Genomic DNA, 17,699 nt, shown 5'->3' with positions numbered 1-17,699 from the left:
TGCTTTCCAGGCCCTTGGCAAGGAGCTAGATAGGAGGTGGAGCAGCTGGAATTTGATCTACCCAGAAGGACTGCCAGTGTCCTAAGAGCCTAGCTGCGCCATTATGTTGGCCCTGAATTATGTTTTTAAAATATCTTCATATCTTCACGTCTTTTATATTCATTGATTCAACCAAATACCAATTGAAATATTAAAAATAAAACCTGTACCAATTTTATACCTTTTTTTCTGTGTCATTATTCCCAAAACAATAGAGTGTATCATTTTTTTATTACATTTCATTAAATATTATAAGTAATGTAGAGATGATTAGAAGTAAATGGGATGATGTACATAGGTTATATAGAAATATCGTACCATTGCTTCAGGGAGGTGGTGTTTGGGAGGGATCCTGGAACCAATCCTCTGTATATGAAGAGCTAGCTAAAAACCAAACAAAATGGCTCCAGGGCATTTAAAATATGGGACTTGATATTTTTGATTATAAATTATTTGAACCTAGTATATAATAGAGTGCTCATTTTTAAGGCTATCTACAAATTTCAGTGGATTAGATATATTTTATAGTGAAGATATATTTTATTTATTTGAAAAGCAGAATTACACACACACACACACACACACACACACACACACACACACACACACTCTCACACAGGCAGAGAGAAAGATATTTTCCGCCCATTGATTGACTCCCCAAATGACCATAATGTCCAGGGATGGGCCAAGCTGAAATTAAAACCAAGAGGCAGGAACCGTTTCCGAGTCTCCTTGTAAACACAACGGTCCCAGAACTTAGGTTCTCATCCATTGCTTTCCCACAGGCACTAACAGGGAGCTGGATAGAAAGTAGTGTAGCTAGGATTTGAACAGGTGTCCATTTAGGATGCAGGCAGCAACTAACACACTGTGCCACAACATCAGCACTATTATTTGTTTTTTAAAAGTGCGGAAGTTTTATTTCTTAAATACATGTTCTCTAGTTGAATCTTTTCATTGTTGAGCCTGTGGCTTTAGTAGCCTTGCTGTATCCCTCTGACTGTTCTGCATCTCCTGCATCTAGTATTTCTGGCTTGTTCAGCTTCAGAGCCACTTCTCACTGTTTCATTCACGTTTGTGACCCTGTTCTCAGTTTCTGTTTCAGTGAGCTCTTTGCTGTTGGGAATGTAGACTAGTTAGCCAACAAAGAATAGAATTGTGTTCTGGTTGATGACAATCAAAACGCATGAAATAAAATGCATTTATGTGAAAGTGAACTTTGTGGTGAATAGAGGACTCCCCATGGTAATTTTTCTTTTGTCTGTGTAACATGAGCTGTTACCCAAGCTTACCCTTGGGCTTTTTTCTTTTGAAATAGTTTTCAGTGTTGGACTAGGATTTACATCAAGGAATTGGAAGCAGAAGGAGTAGTTGTTTCACTTCTTACTGTTTTTTTTCTTTTTTTTTTTTTTTACACTAAGTGAACCATCAACTTTTGTCTTTTTATTAACTTTCAAGTTCCCTTATAGTCTTTGAATCATGGATAGCTCAGTTTTGCTTCATTTTAAAAAGATTTATTTATTTGATATCCAGGGCTAGAGAGAGATGGAAAGAGACGGATCTTCCATCTGCTACTTCATTAGATGGTCCCAGTGGCCAGGATGGGCCAAAACCAGGAGCTTCTTGCAGGCTTCCTGTTTGGTAGGGTGGGACCCAAGCACTTGTGCCATTTTCTAGTTCTTAGGCCATTAAGGGGAAACCAAATTGGAAATGGAATAGCCAGGACTTGAACTGACACCCATATGGGTTACTAGTTTTGTAAGCGAGGAGTTTAACTGCTATGCCACAGTCCTGCCCCAGGATAACTTACTTGTATAAGTTATACTTTTGTAGACATTTATTCTGCTGAAGTCAATTATTGTAAAATGTTTACCTTTCTAGAATAGGTAGCCATTGTTATTCTCCATAGAATTTAATTTTTTTTGCTTTTTAAAACAAGAGTGAAAGGGCGGGGGGTGGCTGTCACTGTGGTGCAGGTATTTAATCATGGGTTGCTCTACCTGCATCCCATATTGGAATGCTAGTTCTCATCTGGCTGCTCTGCTTCCAATGCTGCTTCGTGTTAGTGCTCCTGAGAAGGCAGTGGAAGACAGCTCGAGTATTTAGGCCCAGCTACCGTGATGGGGACTAGGATGAAGTTCCTGGCTCCTGGCTCTGACCTGGCCCAGATCTGATTTCTACAGCTTGGGAGTGAAACCAGCAGATGGAAGTTCTCTTCATCTCTCTGTCTGTCCTATTTACCTTCTTCTCGCCCCTTCTTTCTCTCCCATTCTCTGCTGTTCAGCCTTTCAAAAAAATACGTCTTTAATTATGAGGGAAGGGGAAAGAGAGTGAAAAACCTCATCTATCATTTGTTCCTCCAATGCCTGCAGTGGTCTGCACCAATCCAAAGAAGTCAAGAACCGAGTACCCAGTCGAAGTCTCTGACATGGGTGGCAGAGCCGCAATTACGGCAGCCATCCTGTGCTGCGCCCCAGGACATGCTTTACTAGGAAGCTGGTATTGATTGTGCAGCTGGGACTGCAGCCCTGGCACTCAAACCCAGACATGTTGATAGCAGAATGTGGGTGTGTCTTAACTGTGTGTAAATATCTGCTGCCCGTTTTCTTTTATAATAGTATCGGAGCAAAGAAATTTAAGCAAGAGAATTGAGATATGTCCCCATTTCCTTTATTTTATTTCTACCTAAATTGAAAGTGATTTAAGGAAATGGCTTTATTTATTTTTTGTATTTTAAATTCTTTACGACACAGTTTAATAGGCATTGGGGTTTACCTTTCCCATCCCCCCCATTGGTCTCCTCTCCAGTCTTTCACTATGTGTCTTCCGAGTGCCCTCAGAAGTCCATCATACTGCCATTTAGGTGTCTCCCAACGATGTAGGGGCTTATCTGCTGTTTTGCTGTGAGTCCATCCTTGTATTGCAAGTACAGGGATATACTTCTCTCTTTCTGTCTATGGACAAATTTATTCCTGCTGCACTTCTATTATACCTTCCTTTGGGTGCAGATTTTCAGTTGTCTGAGTATAATCCATACTGATTTCCATAGAGGCTGCACCAGCCTGCAATCCCACCAGCAGTGGAGTAGGGTTCTCTTTTCCCCACATCCTTGTCAGCAAGTGTTGGTGGTGGTTTTCTGTATGTGAGCCATTCTTACTGGAGTTAGGTGTTACATCAGTGATGTTTTTGTTTGGATTCCCTTATTACCAGGGTGCTTGAGCGTTTTTCATATGCCTGTTAGCCATTTGGATTTGTTGCTTTGTAAGGTGTCTGTCCATTTCCCATGTCCATTTCTTGACTGGTTTGTTTGTTTTGATGTTTTGGTTGTTCTGGAGTTCTTTATATATTCTGGAGATTAACCCCTTGTCTCCTGTGTAGTGTGCAAAGATTTTCTCCCACTATGTGGTTGCTTTTTTACTTTGTTGATTGTTTCCTGTGCAGAAGCTTCTTAGTTTGATGTAGTCCCATTTGTTTATTTTGGTCTTGATTGCTATTGCTTTTGCTGATTTTTCTAGAAAGTCAGAGCCTACACCTAAATATTGGAGTGTTTCCAACTTTTTCTTTTGAAAGTTTGATGGTTTCCGGATGTAGATTTACATCTTTTATCCATTTAGATTTGGTCTTTGTTTATGGTGAAAGGTGTGGGTCTAGCTTTTTATTTCTGCAGGCTATCAATCAAGTGTCCCAACAGCATTTATTGAAGAGACCTTCCTTTTTCCCTGGATTGTAGTCTGTTTTCTTGCCGAAGATTATTTGGCTCTGTCTGGGTTCCTTGTTCTTTTCCATTGATTTTCCTCTCTTTTTCCATGCCAGCCCCAGGCTGTTTTAATAACCACCAGCCTATATGATGTCCGAAAGTCTGGGGTTGTGATCCCCCCTGCCTCACTAGGTTCAGGATGGTTCTGGGTATTCGTGTTTTTTGGTGCTTCCAGGTGAACGTTTGTGTCGTTTTTTTCCAGCTCTAAGAAGAATGTTCTTGGTAGTTTGATTGGTATCACATTGAATATATATATTGCTTTTGGTAATATGGACATTTTGATGATATTGACTCTGCCCATCCAGGAACGTGGTATATTTTTCCACTTTTTGAAGTCTCCTATTTCTTTTTTTAGTGTTTTATAGTTTTCTTCATAGAGGTATTCTACATCTTTAATTAGGTTTATTCCCAGGTATTTCATTTGAAATGACTTTAATTTTAACACAGTTTTATGCCTTCCTCCCTTTTTTCCCATCCAGCTTCCTCAGTCCATTTAGAAAGTTGGCAAAATAGAATGTGTAGCCTTGTGAAGAAAGCTATTTTTTTGATGATAATCTAATAAAATGCCAATTATCTTTCATCAATAATGGTTGACTCTTAAAGGAGATGTTAAATGTGACACTTTCCTACCTTAGAGTTTTTACTCTTTGAATTGCTAGGTAAGAAAATTATTTTGCCAAAATCCCGTGTTTGATAGATACTTTATGGATCTCTGAATTTAAAAGAGTTATGTGTTAAGTCATGTTGTCTAAAAGTAGTAATAATTTTACTATCTTCTGTTAGAGTTTCTGTGTGATTTCTTTTTTTAATCTTGGCTATTGGTTAACTTCAGGGCCATGTTAAACTGTAAAGAAAATAATCAACATCCTTAACATCCTTGATTTTTTTTTTGTGGTAAAGCTTTATTCTTTATTTGAAAGGCAGAGTTTATAGATTGAGAGATAGAAATCTTTCACCTGCTGGTTCATTCCCCTAATGATCTTAATGGCCAGAACTGTGCTGGTCTGAAGCTGGGAGCCAGGAGCTTCTTCTGAGTTTCCCACATGGGTGCTGAGGCCCAAGAATTTGAACCATCTCCATTGCTTTCCCAGGCCATAACTAGGGAGTTGAATCATAAATAGAACAGTTGGGCCTGGAACTGGTGCTTACGTTAGATGCTGGTGCTCTAGGCAGAAGATTAGCTTGCTATGTCACTGCATCAGTCCCCTTCTGCTCCTCATCAGTTTTTTTTGGGTAAAAAGTTTCCCTGTTAGAGATTATCCTGACTTTTGAACTTAGATGTATTTGATCATATTAAGAAATTCTGTAATTATTATTTAGTTTATTATTGATTTGTACTTGATCATATTAAATAATTTTGTGAAGATTATTTTAAAATTATTTTTTAGATGTTTTTAAGCTAGAAAAGTTGCTGAGTTTTATTAAATTGTGTTTTATTATCTGTGGAGATAGCCATGAGATTTTATATCTTACAGCTCTTGAAATAATTATGCTGTGTTTTGAATGTGTCCCTCAAAAAACATGCTTTGAACGCTTGATTCCCAAAGAGAATAGGGTTGAGAGGTGGTCTAATGCCCGGGAATCTGGGCATGAAGGCTGAGTTAGAGATGAATACCATGGCTGGTTTAGATTCATTATCAAAGCAGGAGTTTTCCCTGGCTTTTATGCTGTGTTTCTCAACTTCTGCATGGGAAAATGCATCAAGAAAATTCTCACTAAATGCTAGCTCCTGACTACTTGTACATTATGTCCAGAGCCACGAGAATACATTTCTATTGTGTATAAACGACCTAGTCTTAGATATTCTATTACAGCAGTTCAAAATGGACTGAAACTAAATATTGATGCCAGAAGTGAGATTGTTGCTATGACAGACTCCTAGAAATGTGGAACAGCATTAGAACTGGATAATGGATAAGGACAAGGGATGGTTTTATAGTGAGTGCTTGCAAATGCCTGTACTGCTGTGAGAGGAGCATCAGGGAAGAAGGAAGCTATAAGGAAAGCCTGAAACTTCTTTTAGTGTTTTTCCCATTCAATTTTGTTTTAATGGGTTTTAAAATTCTGTGACAGGTTTTTTGTCAAGTTGTTACTGAGCATTATTGCTTTTAAAAACCAGAACTTAGAACTGCTTTGCATAAAACTCCCAAAATAAGCCACAAGACATTCTTTTGTTTTGAAGATCTTTACAATGCACTGTTATCATTAACTAGTCATTTATTGTTAATTTTATGTGGCGGTTGCAATCACTAGGTCTGACATTGCTTACCATGGCAGTGGGTGCTCCTTACTTAGCCTGCCCTGTGTTCTGGGTAGGCTGGTGATCTCTGCTGCAGTGGCATTTTGTGTCCATTGCTTTGATGACACCTGCTGCAGTTGTCTGTCTCATTTTACAAAGAGCAGGTTAGAGATTTTGTAAGTTGTTCTAATTAAAATGGTCAGGTATGGCAATTCTGATGAGGTCTCAGATGAAAATGAGGAATAGTATAAGAGAAACTGAAATAAAGATCATGCTTGTTGGAAGTTGGCATCTAACTGGGAGTAATTTTTCCCTGCTCTAACAGGTTTATAGAAGGCAGAATTTTTAAAAAAAATATTATTTCCGATGATACAGTTCCATAGGTATAGGGATTATCCCCTTATGCCCCATTTTCCCTACTGTTTTCCCCCATATTATTACAATAGTATAATCCTTCAGCAACAATCTCAACACCAACATTCTGTTTAAGTGTATCATGACATTGTAGGTATAGACAATGGTAGTAAGTTAGTAGCCTGTTGTCAAAATGTATTTAACAGTTTAGTTGGAAATCTTTTTATTCTGGAGTAGAGATGCATACTGCATGTATCGTCACTTCCTGGTATGCTAATCTGCATTACATAATTCATTTATGAGAACATACGCATATACATGTTTACCTGCATATCTATTTAATTTGTGCTTTGCGTGAAGATTTCCCTGTCAGAGAGAACATATGATAGTTGTGCTTTTGGGATTGGTTTTACTGAGCACAATGGTTTCTATTTGGGATAATCTTGTTGGAAATGGTAACATTTTATTCTTTTTAGTGGCTGAGTAGTATTTCATGGAGTAGATGTGCCATAATTTCTTTATCTACTCCTTTTTTGGTGACATCTGGGTTGTTTCTATGTCTTCACTGTTTTGGATTGTGTTGCTATAAATTGTAAGGTTGCAGGTCACTTTCTCATATGCAGAGTTCACTTCCTTTGGATGTATTCCCAGGAGTGAGATAACTGGATCATATCAGTTTTCAATTGGCTTAGTATTCTTCATACTGATTTCCATAGTGGCTGCACTAGCCTACACTCCCACCAGTAGTGGAGTGGGGGTTCCTTTCTCTCTACATTCATTCCAGCAGGTGTTGTTAGATTTCTGAATGTAAGCCATTCTCACTGGAGTTAGATGGAACTCCAAAATGCTTTTTGTTTGTATTTTCCTAATAGCTAGGTGTAAGATTATGCTACCACCAGGGGAAGAATACATCAACTGAATATAGAAAAGAATCTGGTTGGACGTTATTCCAGCAAACCGCGGTCATGGACTTTACTTCCCCAAGTGGCAGAAAAGCAGAGTGAGCTGCAAAGGAGAGAAAAGCCAGGAAGAGTCGGGCAAGGGGGTTTTAAAGTCCCCAACAGGGAAGTTGGAGCCAGGCTGCTTCGACCCTTCGTTGGGGCAGTGGTGATTTCACTGCCTCAGGAGCCACCAGATTTTCCAGCCTCTGTTTGGGGTTGCAGCCTGGGACCAGCTTGAAGCAAGCGCCACCCTCCTCCAGTAACTGTGGCAACCGTCGCTAGAGAGCCAGAGCATTTTTTCATGTCTATTAGCCATTTGAGTTTGTTCTTTTGAAAAATGTCTGCTCATTCCTTAGCCTGTTTCTTCACAGGGTTGTTTGTTTTGCTGTCCTTGAATTTCTGAAGTTCTTTGTCAATCCTGGATATTAGTCCCCTGTCTGACAAGTAGTCTGCAATGGTTTTCTCTCATTCTGTTGGTTGCATCTTCATTTTATTCATTTATGATGGTTTATATCAAATTCGTCATTCTTAAGTAAGAAGAAAGTTTCTACTTGTAGTTTTGTGATTGTAATGTAAAATCCCCAAGAAGCCTACCTTTCTTGGAGCTCTGGTACAGTTTATGTATTACTGGGATGATCTCGTCCTTATAATTTGATAGAATTCACTTTGAAACCTTTTGATCCTGGTGCTTATTATTACTGTTAAATTTCAATAATGGATAAAAATCCAGTAAAGTGAGAAAAAACTGAAAAAAAGAAAAAATATCCAATAATAGCTATTCTTTTAGTCTTTCTGTTTCTTCCACAGTTACTGTTGCTAAAAGTTATGAGTGTATTTAGTTTTAGATGAGTATATATAGTTAACTAATCTTTAAAAATTTATTTAGATAGTATATCTGAATATATGTTAGATACATATATATAATGTATCCATGATTATTGCTTCCATATTTCTTTGTATACTTGTTCTCTGTATATTCTCTTTATTATTTTGTAGCTTAAATTTTTTTCTCTATAAGAAATCTGCTTTTCAAAGTTGTTACTTTTTAAAATTAATTTTATTGTTCTCCTAGGCTTTCTTTTAACTTAAATTTGAATGCTTTATATGCTTTTTTTAATTAGCAAAATGCACTGTATACATATTTAATTTTGTGATATTTTCTGACCATTACTTTAGTTTTATGCCACAGATCTTGATATGTGGTGATCTTTTGTGTTTTTTTTTTCTAGCTATTATGATTTGTTGTAATAGTGTTATAATCTAAGAATTACTTTTAAACAGCAAGTATGTGTTTGTATGGCTCCTAAAATTATTAATTTATTGGGCCTTTCCCTAATGGCTAAAGTCATTGTCTTGCATGTGCTGGGATCCTGTATGGATGCTAGTTCATGTCCTGGCAGCCCCATTTCCCAGTCAGCTCCCTGCTTGTGGCCTGGGAAAGCAGTAAAGGGTGACCCAAAGCCTTGGCACCCGTGCACTCACATAGGAGACCATGGGGAGGGTCCTGGCTCCTGGCTTAGGATCAGCTCAGCTCTGGTCCTTGTGGCTGCTTGTGGAGTGAATCAGCAGACAGCGATCTTTCTGTCTCTCCTCCTCTCTGTAAATCTGACTTTCCATCAAAACTAAATAAATCATTTTAAAAAAAGAATTTATAAAAAATTTATTTATTTTGAAATTAGAAAAGAAATATCTTGAAAGGCATGGAGAGAGATACAGAGATAACACTTGCTGATTCACTATGCAAATGCCTGCCGTAGTTGTGGCTGGGCCCTTCTGAGGCTGGGAGCTGGGGCCTTGGAGGCTTCTCCGTGGGTGGCAGATGCTCAAGGCTAGAGCTGTCCCCTGCTGCCTCTCGTGGTGTGTGTGAACATGAATGTTGAAATTGGGTTTTGAACTCGGGCTCTGATTTGGGATGCCAGCCTTTTAAGCAGTCCGTTAGCTGCTGTGCCTTCCCCTGGTCTTTCATAATGTAATTCCTCATCTTCACTCCTTTCCCCCAACCTTGAAAACAGAGTACATAGAATTAGACATTTCTAAATGAGTTTTTCTTTCTTTTCTTTGAAAGCACAGGTGATTGAGTTCTGATGCTTTGATTAGAAAAAGTCTTTAAAAAAAATTTTTTTTTTGATGTATAAAGAGAAACAGTATACATAACTACTTAGAATTATATGTTTGTCTTCATTTTATATGATTTCTAATTCAACTATCCTAATCATGGCTTTTGTTTCTGAATTTTCTTTCCCTATTAGCATCTGGAGCATAAGAACAGTCCTTATTTTCTTCTTTTCCAAGAGAACAGAAAGAAATAGTAAGTTATTATCAGTTTTTAAAAAAAAATCTGTCAATTTGTGATGCAATTTGTGAGTTTGGAATGACATTGTTAATAATCAAGATGGTTCTATTTTGACCGTTAATTTCTTGTTTAGAATTTTATTTATGCAAAATAAAATATTTCCTTATATACAGAGAAATCATATTAGTTGAACTAATATTTGTAGAGGACATTGTTAGTAGAATAAAATAACACTGAGTTTTTAAAATTTAGTAATTCTCCCGTTGTTTTGAACACAGCAGCCCTTTGACTTTTGTATTAATTGAAATATGTAAATTATGATAGTTTTACATATTATGCATATAAGGTTTAAAGAGTCTCAGGTTTTGTTTTTAAATAAGCAATGACTTTTAAAAATACTTATTTTTATTGGAAAGTCAGATTTACAGAGAGGGAGAGACAGATCTTCAACCTGTTGTTTCACTCCCCAAGTGGCTACAGTGGCCAGAGCTGAGCCGATCTAAAGCCAGGAGCCAGGAGCTTTTTCTGGGTGTCCCTTGCAGGTGTAAGGTCCCAAGGATTTTGGCCATCCTCAACTGCTTTTCCAGGCCACAAACAGGGAGCTGGATGGGAAGTGGAGCAACTGGGACACTAACCGGTGCTCACATGCAAGGTGAGGACTGCAGCCATTAGGCTGCATTGCCCAGCCCAATATTTTCAGGTTTTAAAACTGACCAGAGGGCCCGGCCAAGTGGCCTAGTATCTAAAGTCCTTGCCTTGAACACACCGGGATCCTATATGGGTGCAGGTTCTCATCCTGGCAGCTCCACTTCCCAGTCAGCTCCCTGCTTGTGGCCTGGGAAAGCAGTAGAGGACAGCCCAAGGCCTTGGGACCCTGCACCCACGTGGGAGACCTGGAAGAGCTCCTGACTCCCGGCTTCGGATCAGCACAGAACCGGCCGTTGTGGTCACTTGGGAAGTGAATCATTGGATGGAAGACCTTTCTTTCTGTCTCTCCTCCTCTTTGTATATCTGACTTTGTAATAAAAATAAATAAATCTTAAAAAAAAATCCTGACCAGAGAAATAAGAATCTAATTTCCAGTGAACATGTTGGCCTGCTTTTTTACTCTTGTTTTAAATTTTATTGAAAATTTAAAAATGTACAAAAGTGGGCTGAAATCTGTAACACCTGTGAAGAACTGTCATCTAACTTCAACTTACCAGTTCATGGCTACCCTTGTTTCATTTTTATCTCCACATAGTTTTATTTACCTCCTGTGCTATTTTGAATGTGTCTCAGATATATCTGTCCCTAGTAGACTTTTAAAAAATGTGTAAACACAGTGTATTCTCATACTTAGAAAAGAATCTTAACATTATATTTTATAAAATGTAAAAATACTAGATTGTCAGTTATATCACCTCAGTGTCATTTGCCTTAAAAAATATTTTGCTTGCTTAACTTCAGATTCCCGTAAGTCTGGTATAAGTGTGTTACTTGTATGCTGCTCTTGCTTTTGCCCAGTTCTGGTCTTGTGGTCTAGCTCATGACCATTTCCTTACAGATCACCTTGACTCCTTTGTCCCTCATTTCCATCCTACTTATCTGGCAAGCCTTGTCTTTTTAAACACCTTTGTGCTTAATATATGACCAATAAAACACTACTCTGGCTAAATCTCTAAATCCATTTGTGTATCTCATCAAAACAAATACATTTTTTAGAGGAAAAGCCATACAGCTCTGATTTAATCTAATTGCAGGTACCAAGTGTGCATGCAGCACTGTCATATGATGCTGTTTCTGTTCGTTAGTGAATTCACTTTTTTAATCTTTGAGAGAATTGATATCATTTTTCTTTATACCCTAATATCTGTTTGCTCAACAAAAAAAAAAAAAGAAAAAAAATCAAACCAAGTGAAAGTCGTTTACCAAATCAAATGTCACAAGCAAATGTACCAAAATCCTATTTTTCTGCCCCCTCATAATTTATGATATTACTTCTGTAATGCCAAAAGTAATTATGATATTAATAATTAATGGTATTATTTATAGATGTAAATAAATGAGTACTACCCTCACCACCAGCTATATAGGTCAGTTGCATCTACATTCAGGTTGTTTTTACCTTTCATGATATTCTGGAAGACTGAATTTGAGCACATCTATGGCTAATTTTAATTTATATTCTGGATTCTAAATGCTATGACCACCTCAAAATAGACTTTTGCTGTTACTTCCTCTAGTTATAATCTCTTTCATCTGTTGCTATTGGGTTACTTATATTGATATGAAATTTTGCTCAATATACTTGTCTGTGGGGAGAGAAATTTACTGTAACCCTGTATTCCCTTTAAATTACCTGCTATTTCTCTTTGTCTTCTTCTTCCAAGAAGCATTTCGTTAAAAATTTCTATACAGTTGGTATCTTCTTTTTTCCCTCACTTGTATTCTCTTATCCTATTTTGTTTAGGTTGTTTCTACTTTTTTGTTATTGTTTTCATCTCTTTTTGCAGTGGTTCATTTCAAGGTCACTAATTATGTGCATCTTGTGAAAGACAGCAGTCCAGTTCTCTTTTCTTGTCCAACTTGACTGTTAATAAGCATCTGGATTAATTTAGTTGTCTATTTTATTTGGAACAATATCTGAAAAAAAAGAGATTGATTTTTATTCGAAAGGTGGATTTATAGAGAACAAAAGAGAGAGAGATCTTCCATCTGTTGGTCCATTCCCCAGATGACACATGGCCAGAGATGGACTAGTCCGAATCCAGGGGGGTACATTTTCTTCCAGGTCTGCTAGAGGGGTGCAGGAGCCCAAGTAATTGGGCTCCATCCTTTGCTGCCTTCCCAGACATATTAGCAGTGACCTGGATCAGAAGTGGAGCAGCCAGAGTTCAAACTGGTGCCCGTATGGGATGCTGATGATGCAGGCTTAACCAACTCTGCCTTGGTACTGGCCCTGAGATATCTTTTGACTTCTTTTCTAAATGGTTTATTTGTTTTTACCTCCTGTATTACTTAAAACCTCTCCTTAACTTCTCTTTTCAGAAATTTGTTTAGTTCTGTGCTGCCCCACAGAACCTCCTATGGTGTAGAAAATTATTTGTAATTGTCTAATATAGTATCTGTTATCTATTTGTGGCTCTTGAGCTCTTGAAATATAGTTAGTGCAAAATAAGGACTTATTTTATATTTTATTTCTTTATAATTAATCCATTCTCATAGATTCAAAATCTTGGATTTGTTAATGACTGAAATGTGAGTCTCTAGTCCAGATATTTCTCTGTACTCAAAGACTTCTGTCCTTTGTAGTTGATGTTTACATTTGTAGTTGATGTTTCTACTGGAGAGTCCCCCAGGCATCTCAGACTTAGCCTGGCTGAGATAGAATTGATGTTACTTTCCCCTTTGGTCATAACTTCTCTGTAGTTCTTCCCTGTATTCTCTTCCCCATTTTAGTAAAGCAGTATGTTTATATGTGTAAGTGTAAAAGGCATAAAATATAGATATAATGTATATGTTGACTTGACTCCTGCAGTTATGGAGACTAAAAGTCCCAAGATCTGTGCTCAGCAAAGTGGAGACCCAAGAGAGCTGATCGTTTAGTTTGAATCTGAGTGAGAGAATCAGGAGTGTCCATGGCATATGTTCTGGCCTGGAGCTCGAGGAGGTTCTAGAGGCAGGAAGAGAGCTAAGGTTTCAGTAGGAGTCCAAAGACTGGGAGAGATGCTCAAGGCCATCAGTCAGAGGAATCCCTGTCACTGGAGCGAATATCAGGCTTCTCGTTGGAGTCAGGGCTCCACCTGGTTGTATGAGGGTTGCTTCACTTCCTAAGGCAAATAATCTACCAACTCAACTCTTAATCACATCCCACATCCCCACATCACCCTCTTGGACATGCAGAATTCTGTTTGTCCAAATGCCTGGACACCCTGTAGCCCGTTCAAGCTAACACATAAAACTAAATGTCATAAAAATAAAAATCTGGGAAGTGTTCTTGATTCTTTATTTAGTTTTGCCAGGAAATCTTAATCATCTTAAGTTCCAGAATCATCTCAAGTCTGACGAATTCTGACCTTTTCTACTTCATCTACTAGATGCAGATCTAATTTAATTATATACATATATATATTTAAAGATTTATTTATTTTTATTACAAAGTCAGATATACAGAGAGGAAGAACTTTTTTCTGATGGTTCACTCCCCAAGTAACTGCAATGGCTGGTGCTGTGCCAATCCGAAGCCAGGAGCCAGGAGCTCTTCCAGGTCTCCCATGTGGGTGCAGGGTCCCAAAGCTTTGGGCCATCCTCGACTGCCTTTCCAGGCCACCAGCAGGGAGCTGGATGGGAAGTGGAGCTACCAGAATTAGAACCTGCGCCCATATGGGATCCCGGGCAAGGACTTTAGCTGCTAGGCCACACCACCAGGCCCTAGATCTAATGTAAATCATTTTTCAGCTATTGCTTATACGACTGCAAATGGATTACTAACTTGTTTTTAGCATATAAGTCAAGGGAGGATGGAAAAATATGTAAATCAAGTTTTATGACTTTTGCTTAGAATTCTTCAATTCTTTCCCATTGTAGTTGAAATTAATTCTGTGTTTGCCTTCTGACTTGTGCCCTTTTCTCTCACTCCATTTTCTCCCACTTCTTTCTGTCCACTTTTGCTGTCGCTACTCTGACCATCTTTTTGTCCTATGCACAAATTCTCTTAAATTTATCAAATGGGAACAGAAATATTTGCTTTAGCCGGGACTATTGTGAATACTAAATGCAGCAATTTGTGAAAACGTAAAATTGCTATAATTTAGACAAATATAAGCTCATGGTGTTGGTTTACTTACTTACTTATTTATTTATTTATGTAAAGAATTTTCTGAAGGACTGGGAGAAACAGACACATAATCATAGAGAGATAATTGTCCAACAACTGGGTCACTCATCAAATGGTTGCAGTTGCCAGGGTCAGGCTGAACCTAGGCCAGGGGCTTCATTTGGGTCTCGCACATGGGTGGCAGGAACCCAAGCATTTGGGCATCCTTTGCTGTTTTCCCAGGATGCTGGCATAGGGCTGTATTGGAAAGTAGTACATTCAGGACCTGAATCGTTACCCAGATGGGATGCTGGCATTGCAAGTGGTGGTTTAACTTAGTGTATGACAACACTGGCCCTGATTATTTTCTAAGTTTTAAAATTTTACTTATCTTAAATTTTGGGGGCCTATTTTGATAGATATGGACGTGAGATAGAAATAGCACATATCCTTGTTTAGTTCCTAATTTTTGAGGAAAAGTTTTTTTTTTTTTAGTCATTAAGTTTGATATTGGCTGTGATTTGAAAAATGGTGATACTAGGTTAAGGAAGTTAAGTTTATGTTATTTTCAGTGAGTTAATAATGTAGTAGGTAGTGGGAGAACAGGAAGAAGTTTAAAACAAGTATGTGTTCTGACCTCAGAGAGTGACAAAATAGGAAAAGATATAAAAATACTATTTGGAAGAGTATTCAGGAACACTTCTTTAAAGAGATGAAATGTGAATATTTAAACTTATTTTTTTATTTTAAAGATTTATCTATTTGTATTGGAAAGTTAGATTTACAGAGAGGAGAGAGAGATCTTCCATCTGCTGGTTCACTCCCCGAATGCCTCAACAGCCAGAGCTAAGCCAATCCTAAGCCAAGAGCCAGGAGCTTCTTCCTGGTTTTCCACATGGGTGCAGAGTCCCAAGGCCTTGGGCCATCCTCTCCTGCTTTCCCAGGCCACAAGTAGGGAGCTGAATGGGAAGTGGCACAGTTGGAATACTAACCAATGCTCATATGGAATCCTGGCGCATGCAAGGCGAGGACTTTAGCCACTAGGTTGCTGCGCTGGACCTGATATTTTAACTTATAAACAAATAAATCTTTTTGTATCTATTATATGCCAGGTTTTTTTTAAAAATTATTTCAGGGTCCTTTTGAGAATATTTTTAGTTTGAATTTTGAATTGTGAGGTACAAGTTTGTGTAGGCTGGGATTCCTCCCCAAACTCCGACCCCCGTCAGATTTTTCCCCTTTTGTTTCAATGGTGTAGTCCTTCATAAGGAATCATAATTCTGTCAGTCTCTTATTTACATGTACCCCGTTCAGGGTCCTTTTTATTAAAATCTTACTTAATCCATTTGGATAGATATTTCATGTACATTTAAAATAGACTTTATAAAACGTTGTCTTGCAGTTTTACACATTGTTTTAAAAGCATATAGTCAGGAACTTGATTTTTTTTTAAATCTGAAGTTATTGGTCATATACTTCCTTTATTAGTTTAAATTCTCATGTTTCAAGAATTGGACTCAGTATAGGTAAAAGTAGCAGCTGGCAAAACAAGCCCTTTTGAGCCAAGTTTTCTTTTTCTTTTTTTGTTTTTAAGATTTAATTTTCTTAGGCAGATTTTATAGAGAGAGTAGGAGAGATAGAGAAGGTATTCCATCTGCTGGTTCAATATCCAAATGGCCACAACAGCCAGACTTGACTGAAGCCAGGAGCCAGGAACTTCTTCCGTGTCTCCTGTGTGAAAGCAAGGAATCAGACCTTCCTCCTCTGCTTTCCCAGGCTATAAGCAGAGGTTGAGCATCCAGGACAAGAACAGGCAGGAACCAGCACTCATTTGGGATGTTGGCACCACAGGGTGGATTAACTCGCTGTGTCACCGTATGGCCCTTCTGTGAATCGTTTTGCCTACCACTTTATACAACTCATGAACTAAGGAAGGCAAAGGAATCCTGTTTTGTGATCTGTTAAGATCTGAAATGCTTAATTTTTATTGGCATTCAGCTACATCTTTTTTTTTTTTTTTAAGATTTTTTTGTTTTTATGGGAAAGTCAGATTTATGGAGAGGAGAAACAGAGAGGAAGATCATCTGTCTATTGATTCACCCCCCAAGCAGCACAATGGCTGGTGCTGCACCAATCCAAAGCCAAAAGCCTGGAGCCTCTTCCGGGTCTCCCATGCAGGTGCAGGATCCCAAGGCTTTGGGCTGTCGTCCACTGCTTTTCCAGGCCACAAGCAGGGAGCTGGATGGGAAGTGGGATCGCAGGGATTAGAACTGGCACTGATATGGGATCCTGGTGCGTGTTAGGAGAGGACTTGAGCCACTATGCTACTGCGATGGACCCCAGCCACATCTTTTAATTTATGTGTAACCTATGATGGCTTTTATTTCTATAGTAGCAGTGTTGGGTGATTGTGACAGACTGGTTGGTGCTCTCATTTCTTCAGATTGCTTTTGTAGAACAGATCACATCTTCTTGTTTCAGACTGTTGCATGACAAATCATAGTAATGTAATTAACTCAGCAATGTTTTAACTGCCACATATATTATTATGCTGTGACAATTTTATTTGTTTTATAAGCATCGCTTAACTATCAACAAGAAGAGGAGAGAGAGCAGATTTTGAATGTTGCACTTTTAGGGCACAATGGAGTGTAAACAATTTTGTTTTCAAAATGCGAAGCATTGGATTTATTATGTAGTGAAATTCCAATTGTGCCAAAAGAATGCAATAAAAAATATTATGCTATGTACTCGTGATATTCCCAATTCACTGAAAAGTAATGGTAATTAAAAATTAGAAAATTTAAAATGGAATATCTCATCATTGCAGAATTTCTTCAGAAAAGTAAAAAATGAAAATGGGGCTTCAGTCAAAGTAAGTTTCTAAGTGGCTTATTTGTTTGTGAAGCAACGAGAGCCATTTACTAATGGTGAGTCAATGAAATTCTGTTTGATTACAGCAGCAGAAAAAGTATGTTCTGGTATATGTTTAAAACTAGTAACCTTTCAGCAAGAGAGCAGTTTCTTGGAGAGTTGAAAATTGGAGCAAAGTGAATAGTCAATTTTTAAAAAGTCAGATCATTTCACATAGTCTTCCTTGGCTCTTGATGAGTTGACAGCTAGTACTGATATGTGGTTTGATGAGTCAGCGCTAAACTTGATATTACCAAATAGTTAGCCTTTATGATTAGTTGTCTGTGTGGAACAATTTTAGGTGAGAATATTTTCTCACAGAAGTTAGGGACATACTAATTCAGTACAACCTGAAGTGGAATCTG

The 17,699-nt window shown here is 38.0% G+C and overlaps 1 protein-coding gene across 8 annotated transcripts in view; it reads left to right on the top strand.

Moving 5' to 3' along the window:
• Positions 1-17,699, top strand: part of LNPK (lunapark, ER junction formation factor) — a 98,226-nt gene that overhangs the window by 31,489 nt on the left and 49,038 nt on the right. For 5 of the 8 annotated variants that reach the window (XM_040971769.1, XM_040971768.1, XM_040971772.1 and 2 more), the window contains one exon: positions 9,580-9,638. The exons of 1 other annotated variant lie outside the window; for it this stretch is intronic. In XM_040971769.1, coding sequence (XP_040827703.1) covers positions 9,580-9,638 — 59 coding nt within the window. 2 more of the 8 variants (XM_040971775.1, XM_040971776.1) reach the window with 2 other exon arrangements.

This window comes from Ochotona curzoniae, unplaced genomic scaffold (assembly GCF_017591425.1).
Source record: "Ochotona curzoniae isolate NIBS_2020 unplaced genomic scaffold, NIBS_Ocur_1.0 contig_2210, whole genome shotgun sequence".
Taxonomy (NCBI): domain Eukaryota; kingdom Metazoa; phylum Chordata; class Mammalia; order Lagomorpha; family Ochotonidae; genus Ochotona; species Ochotona curzoniae.
The sequence above is the reverse complement of the archived record's forward strand: the minus strand, read 5'-3'. Positions and strand labels throughout refer to the sequence as shown.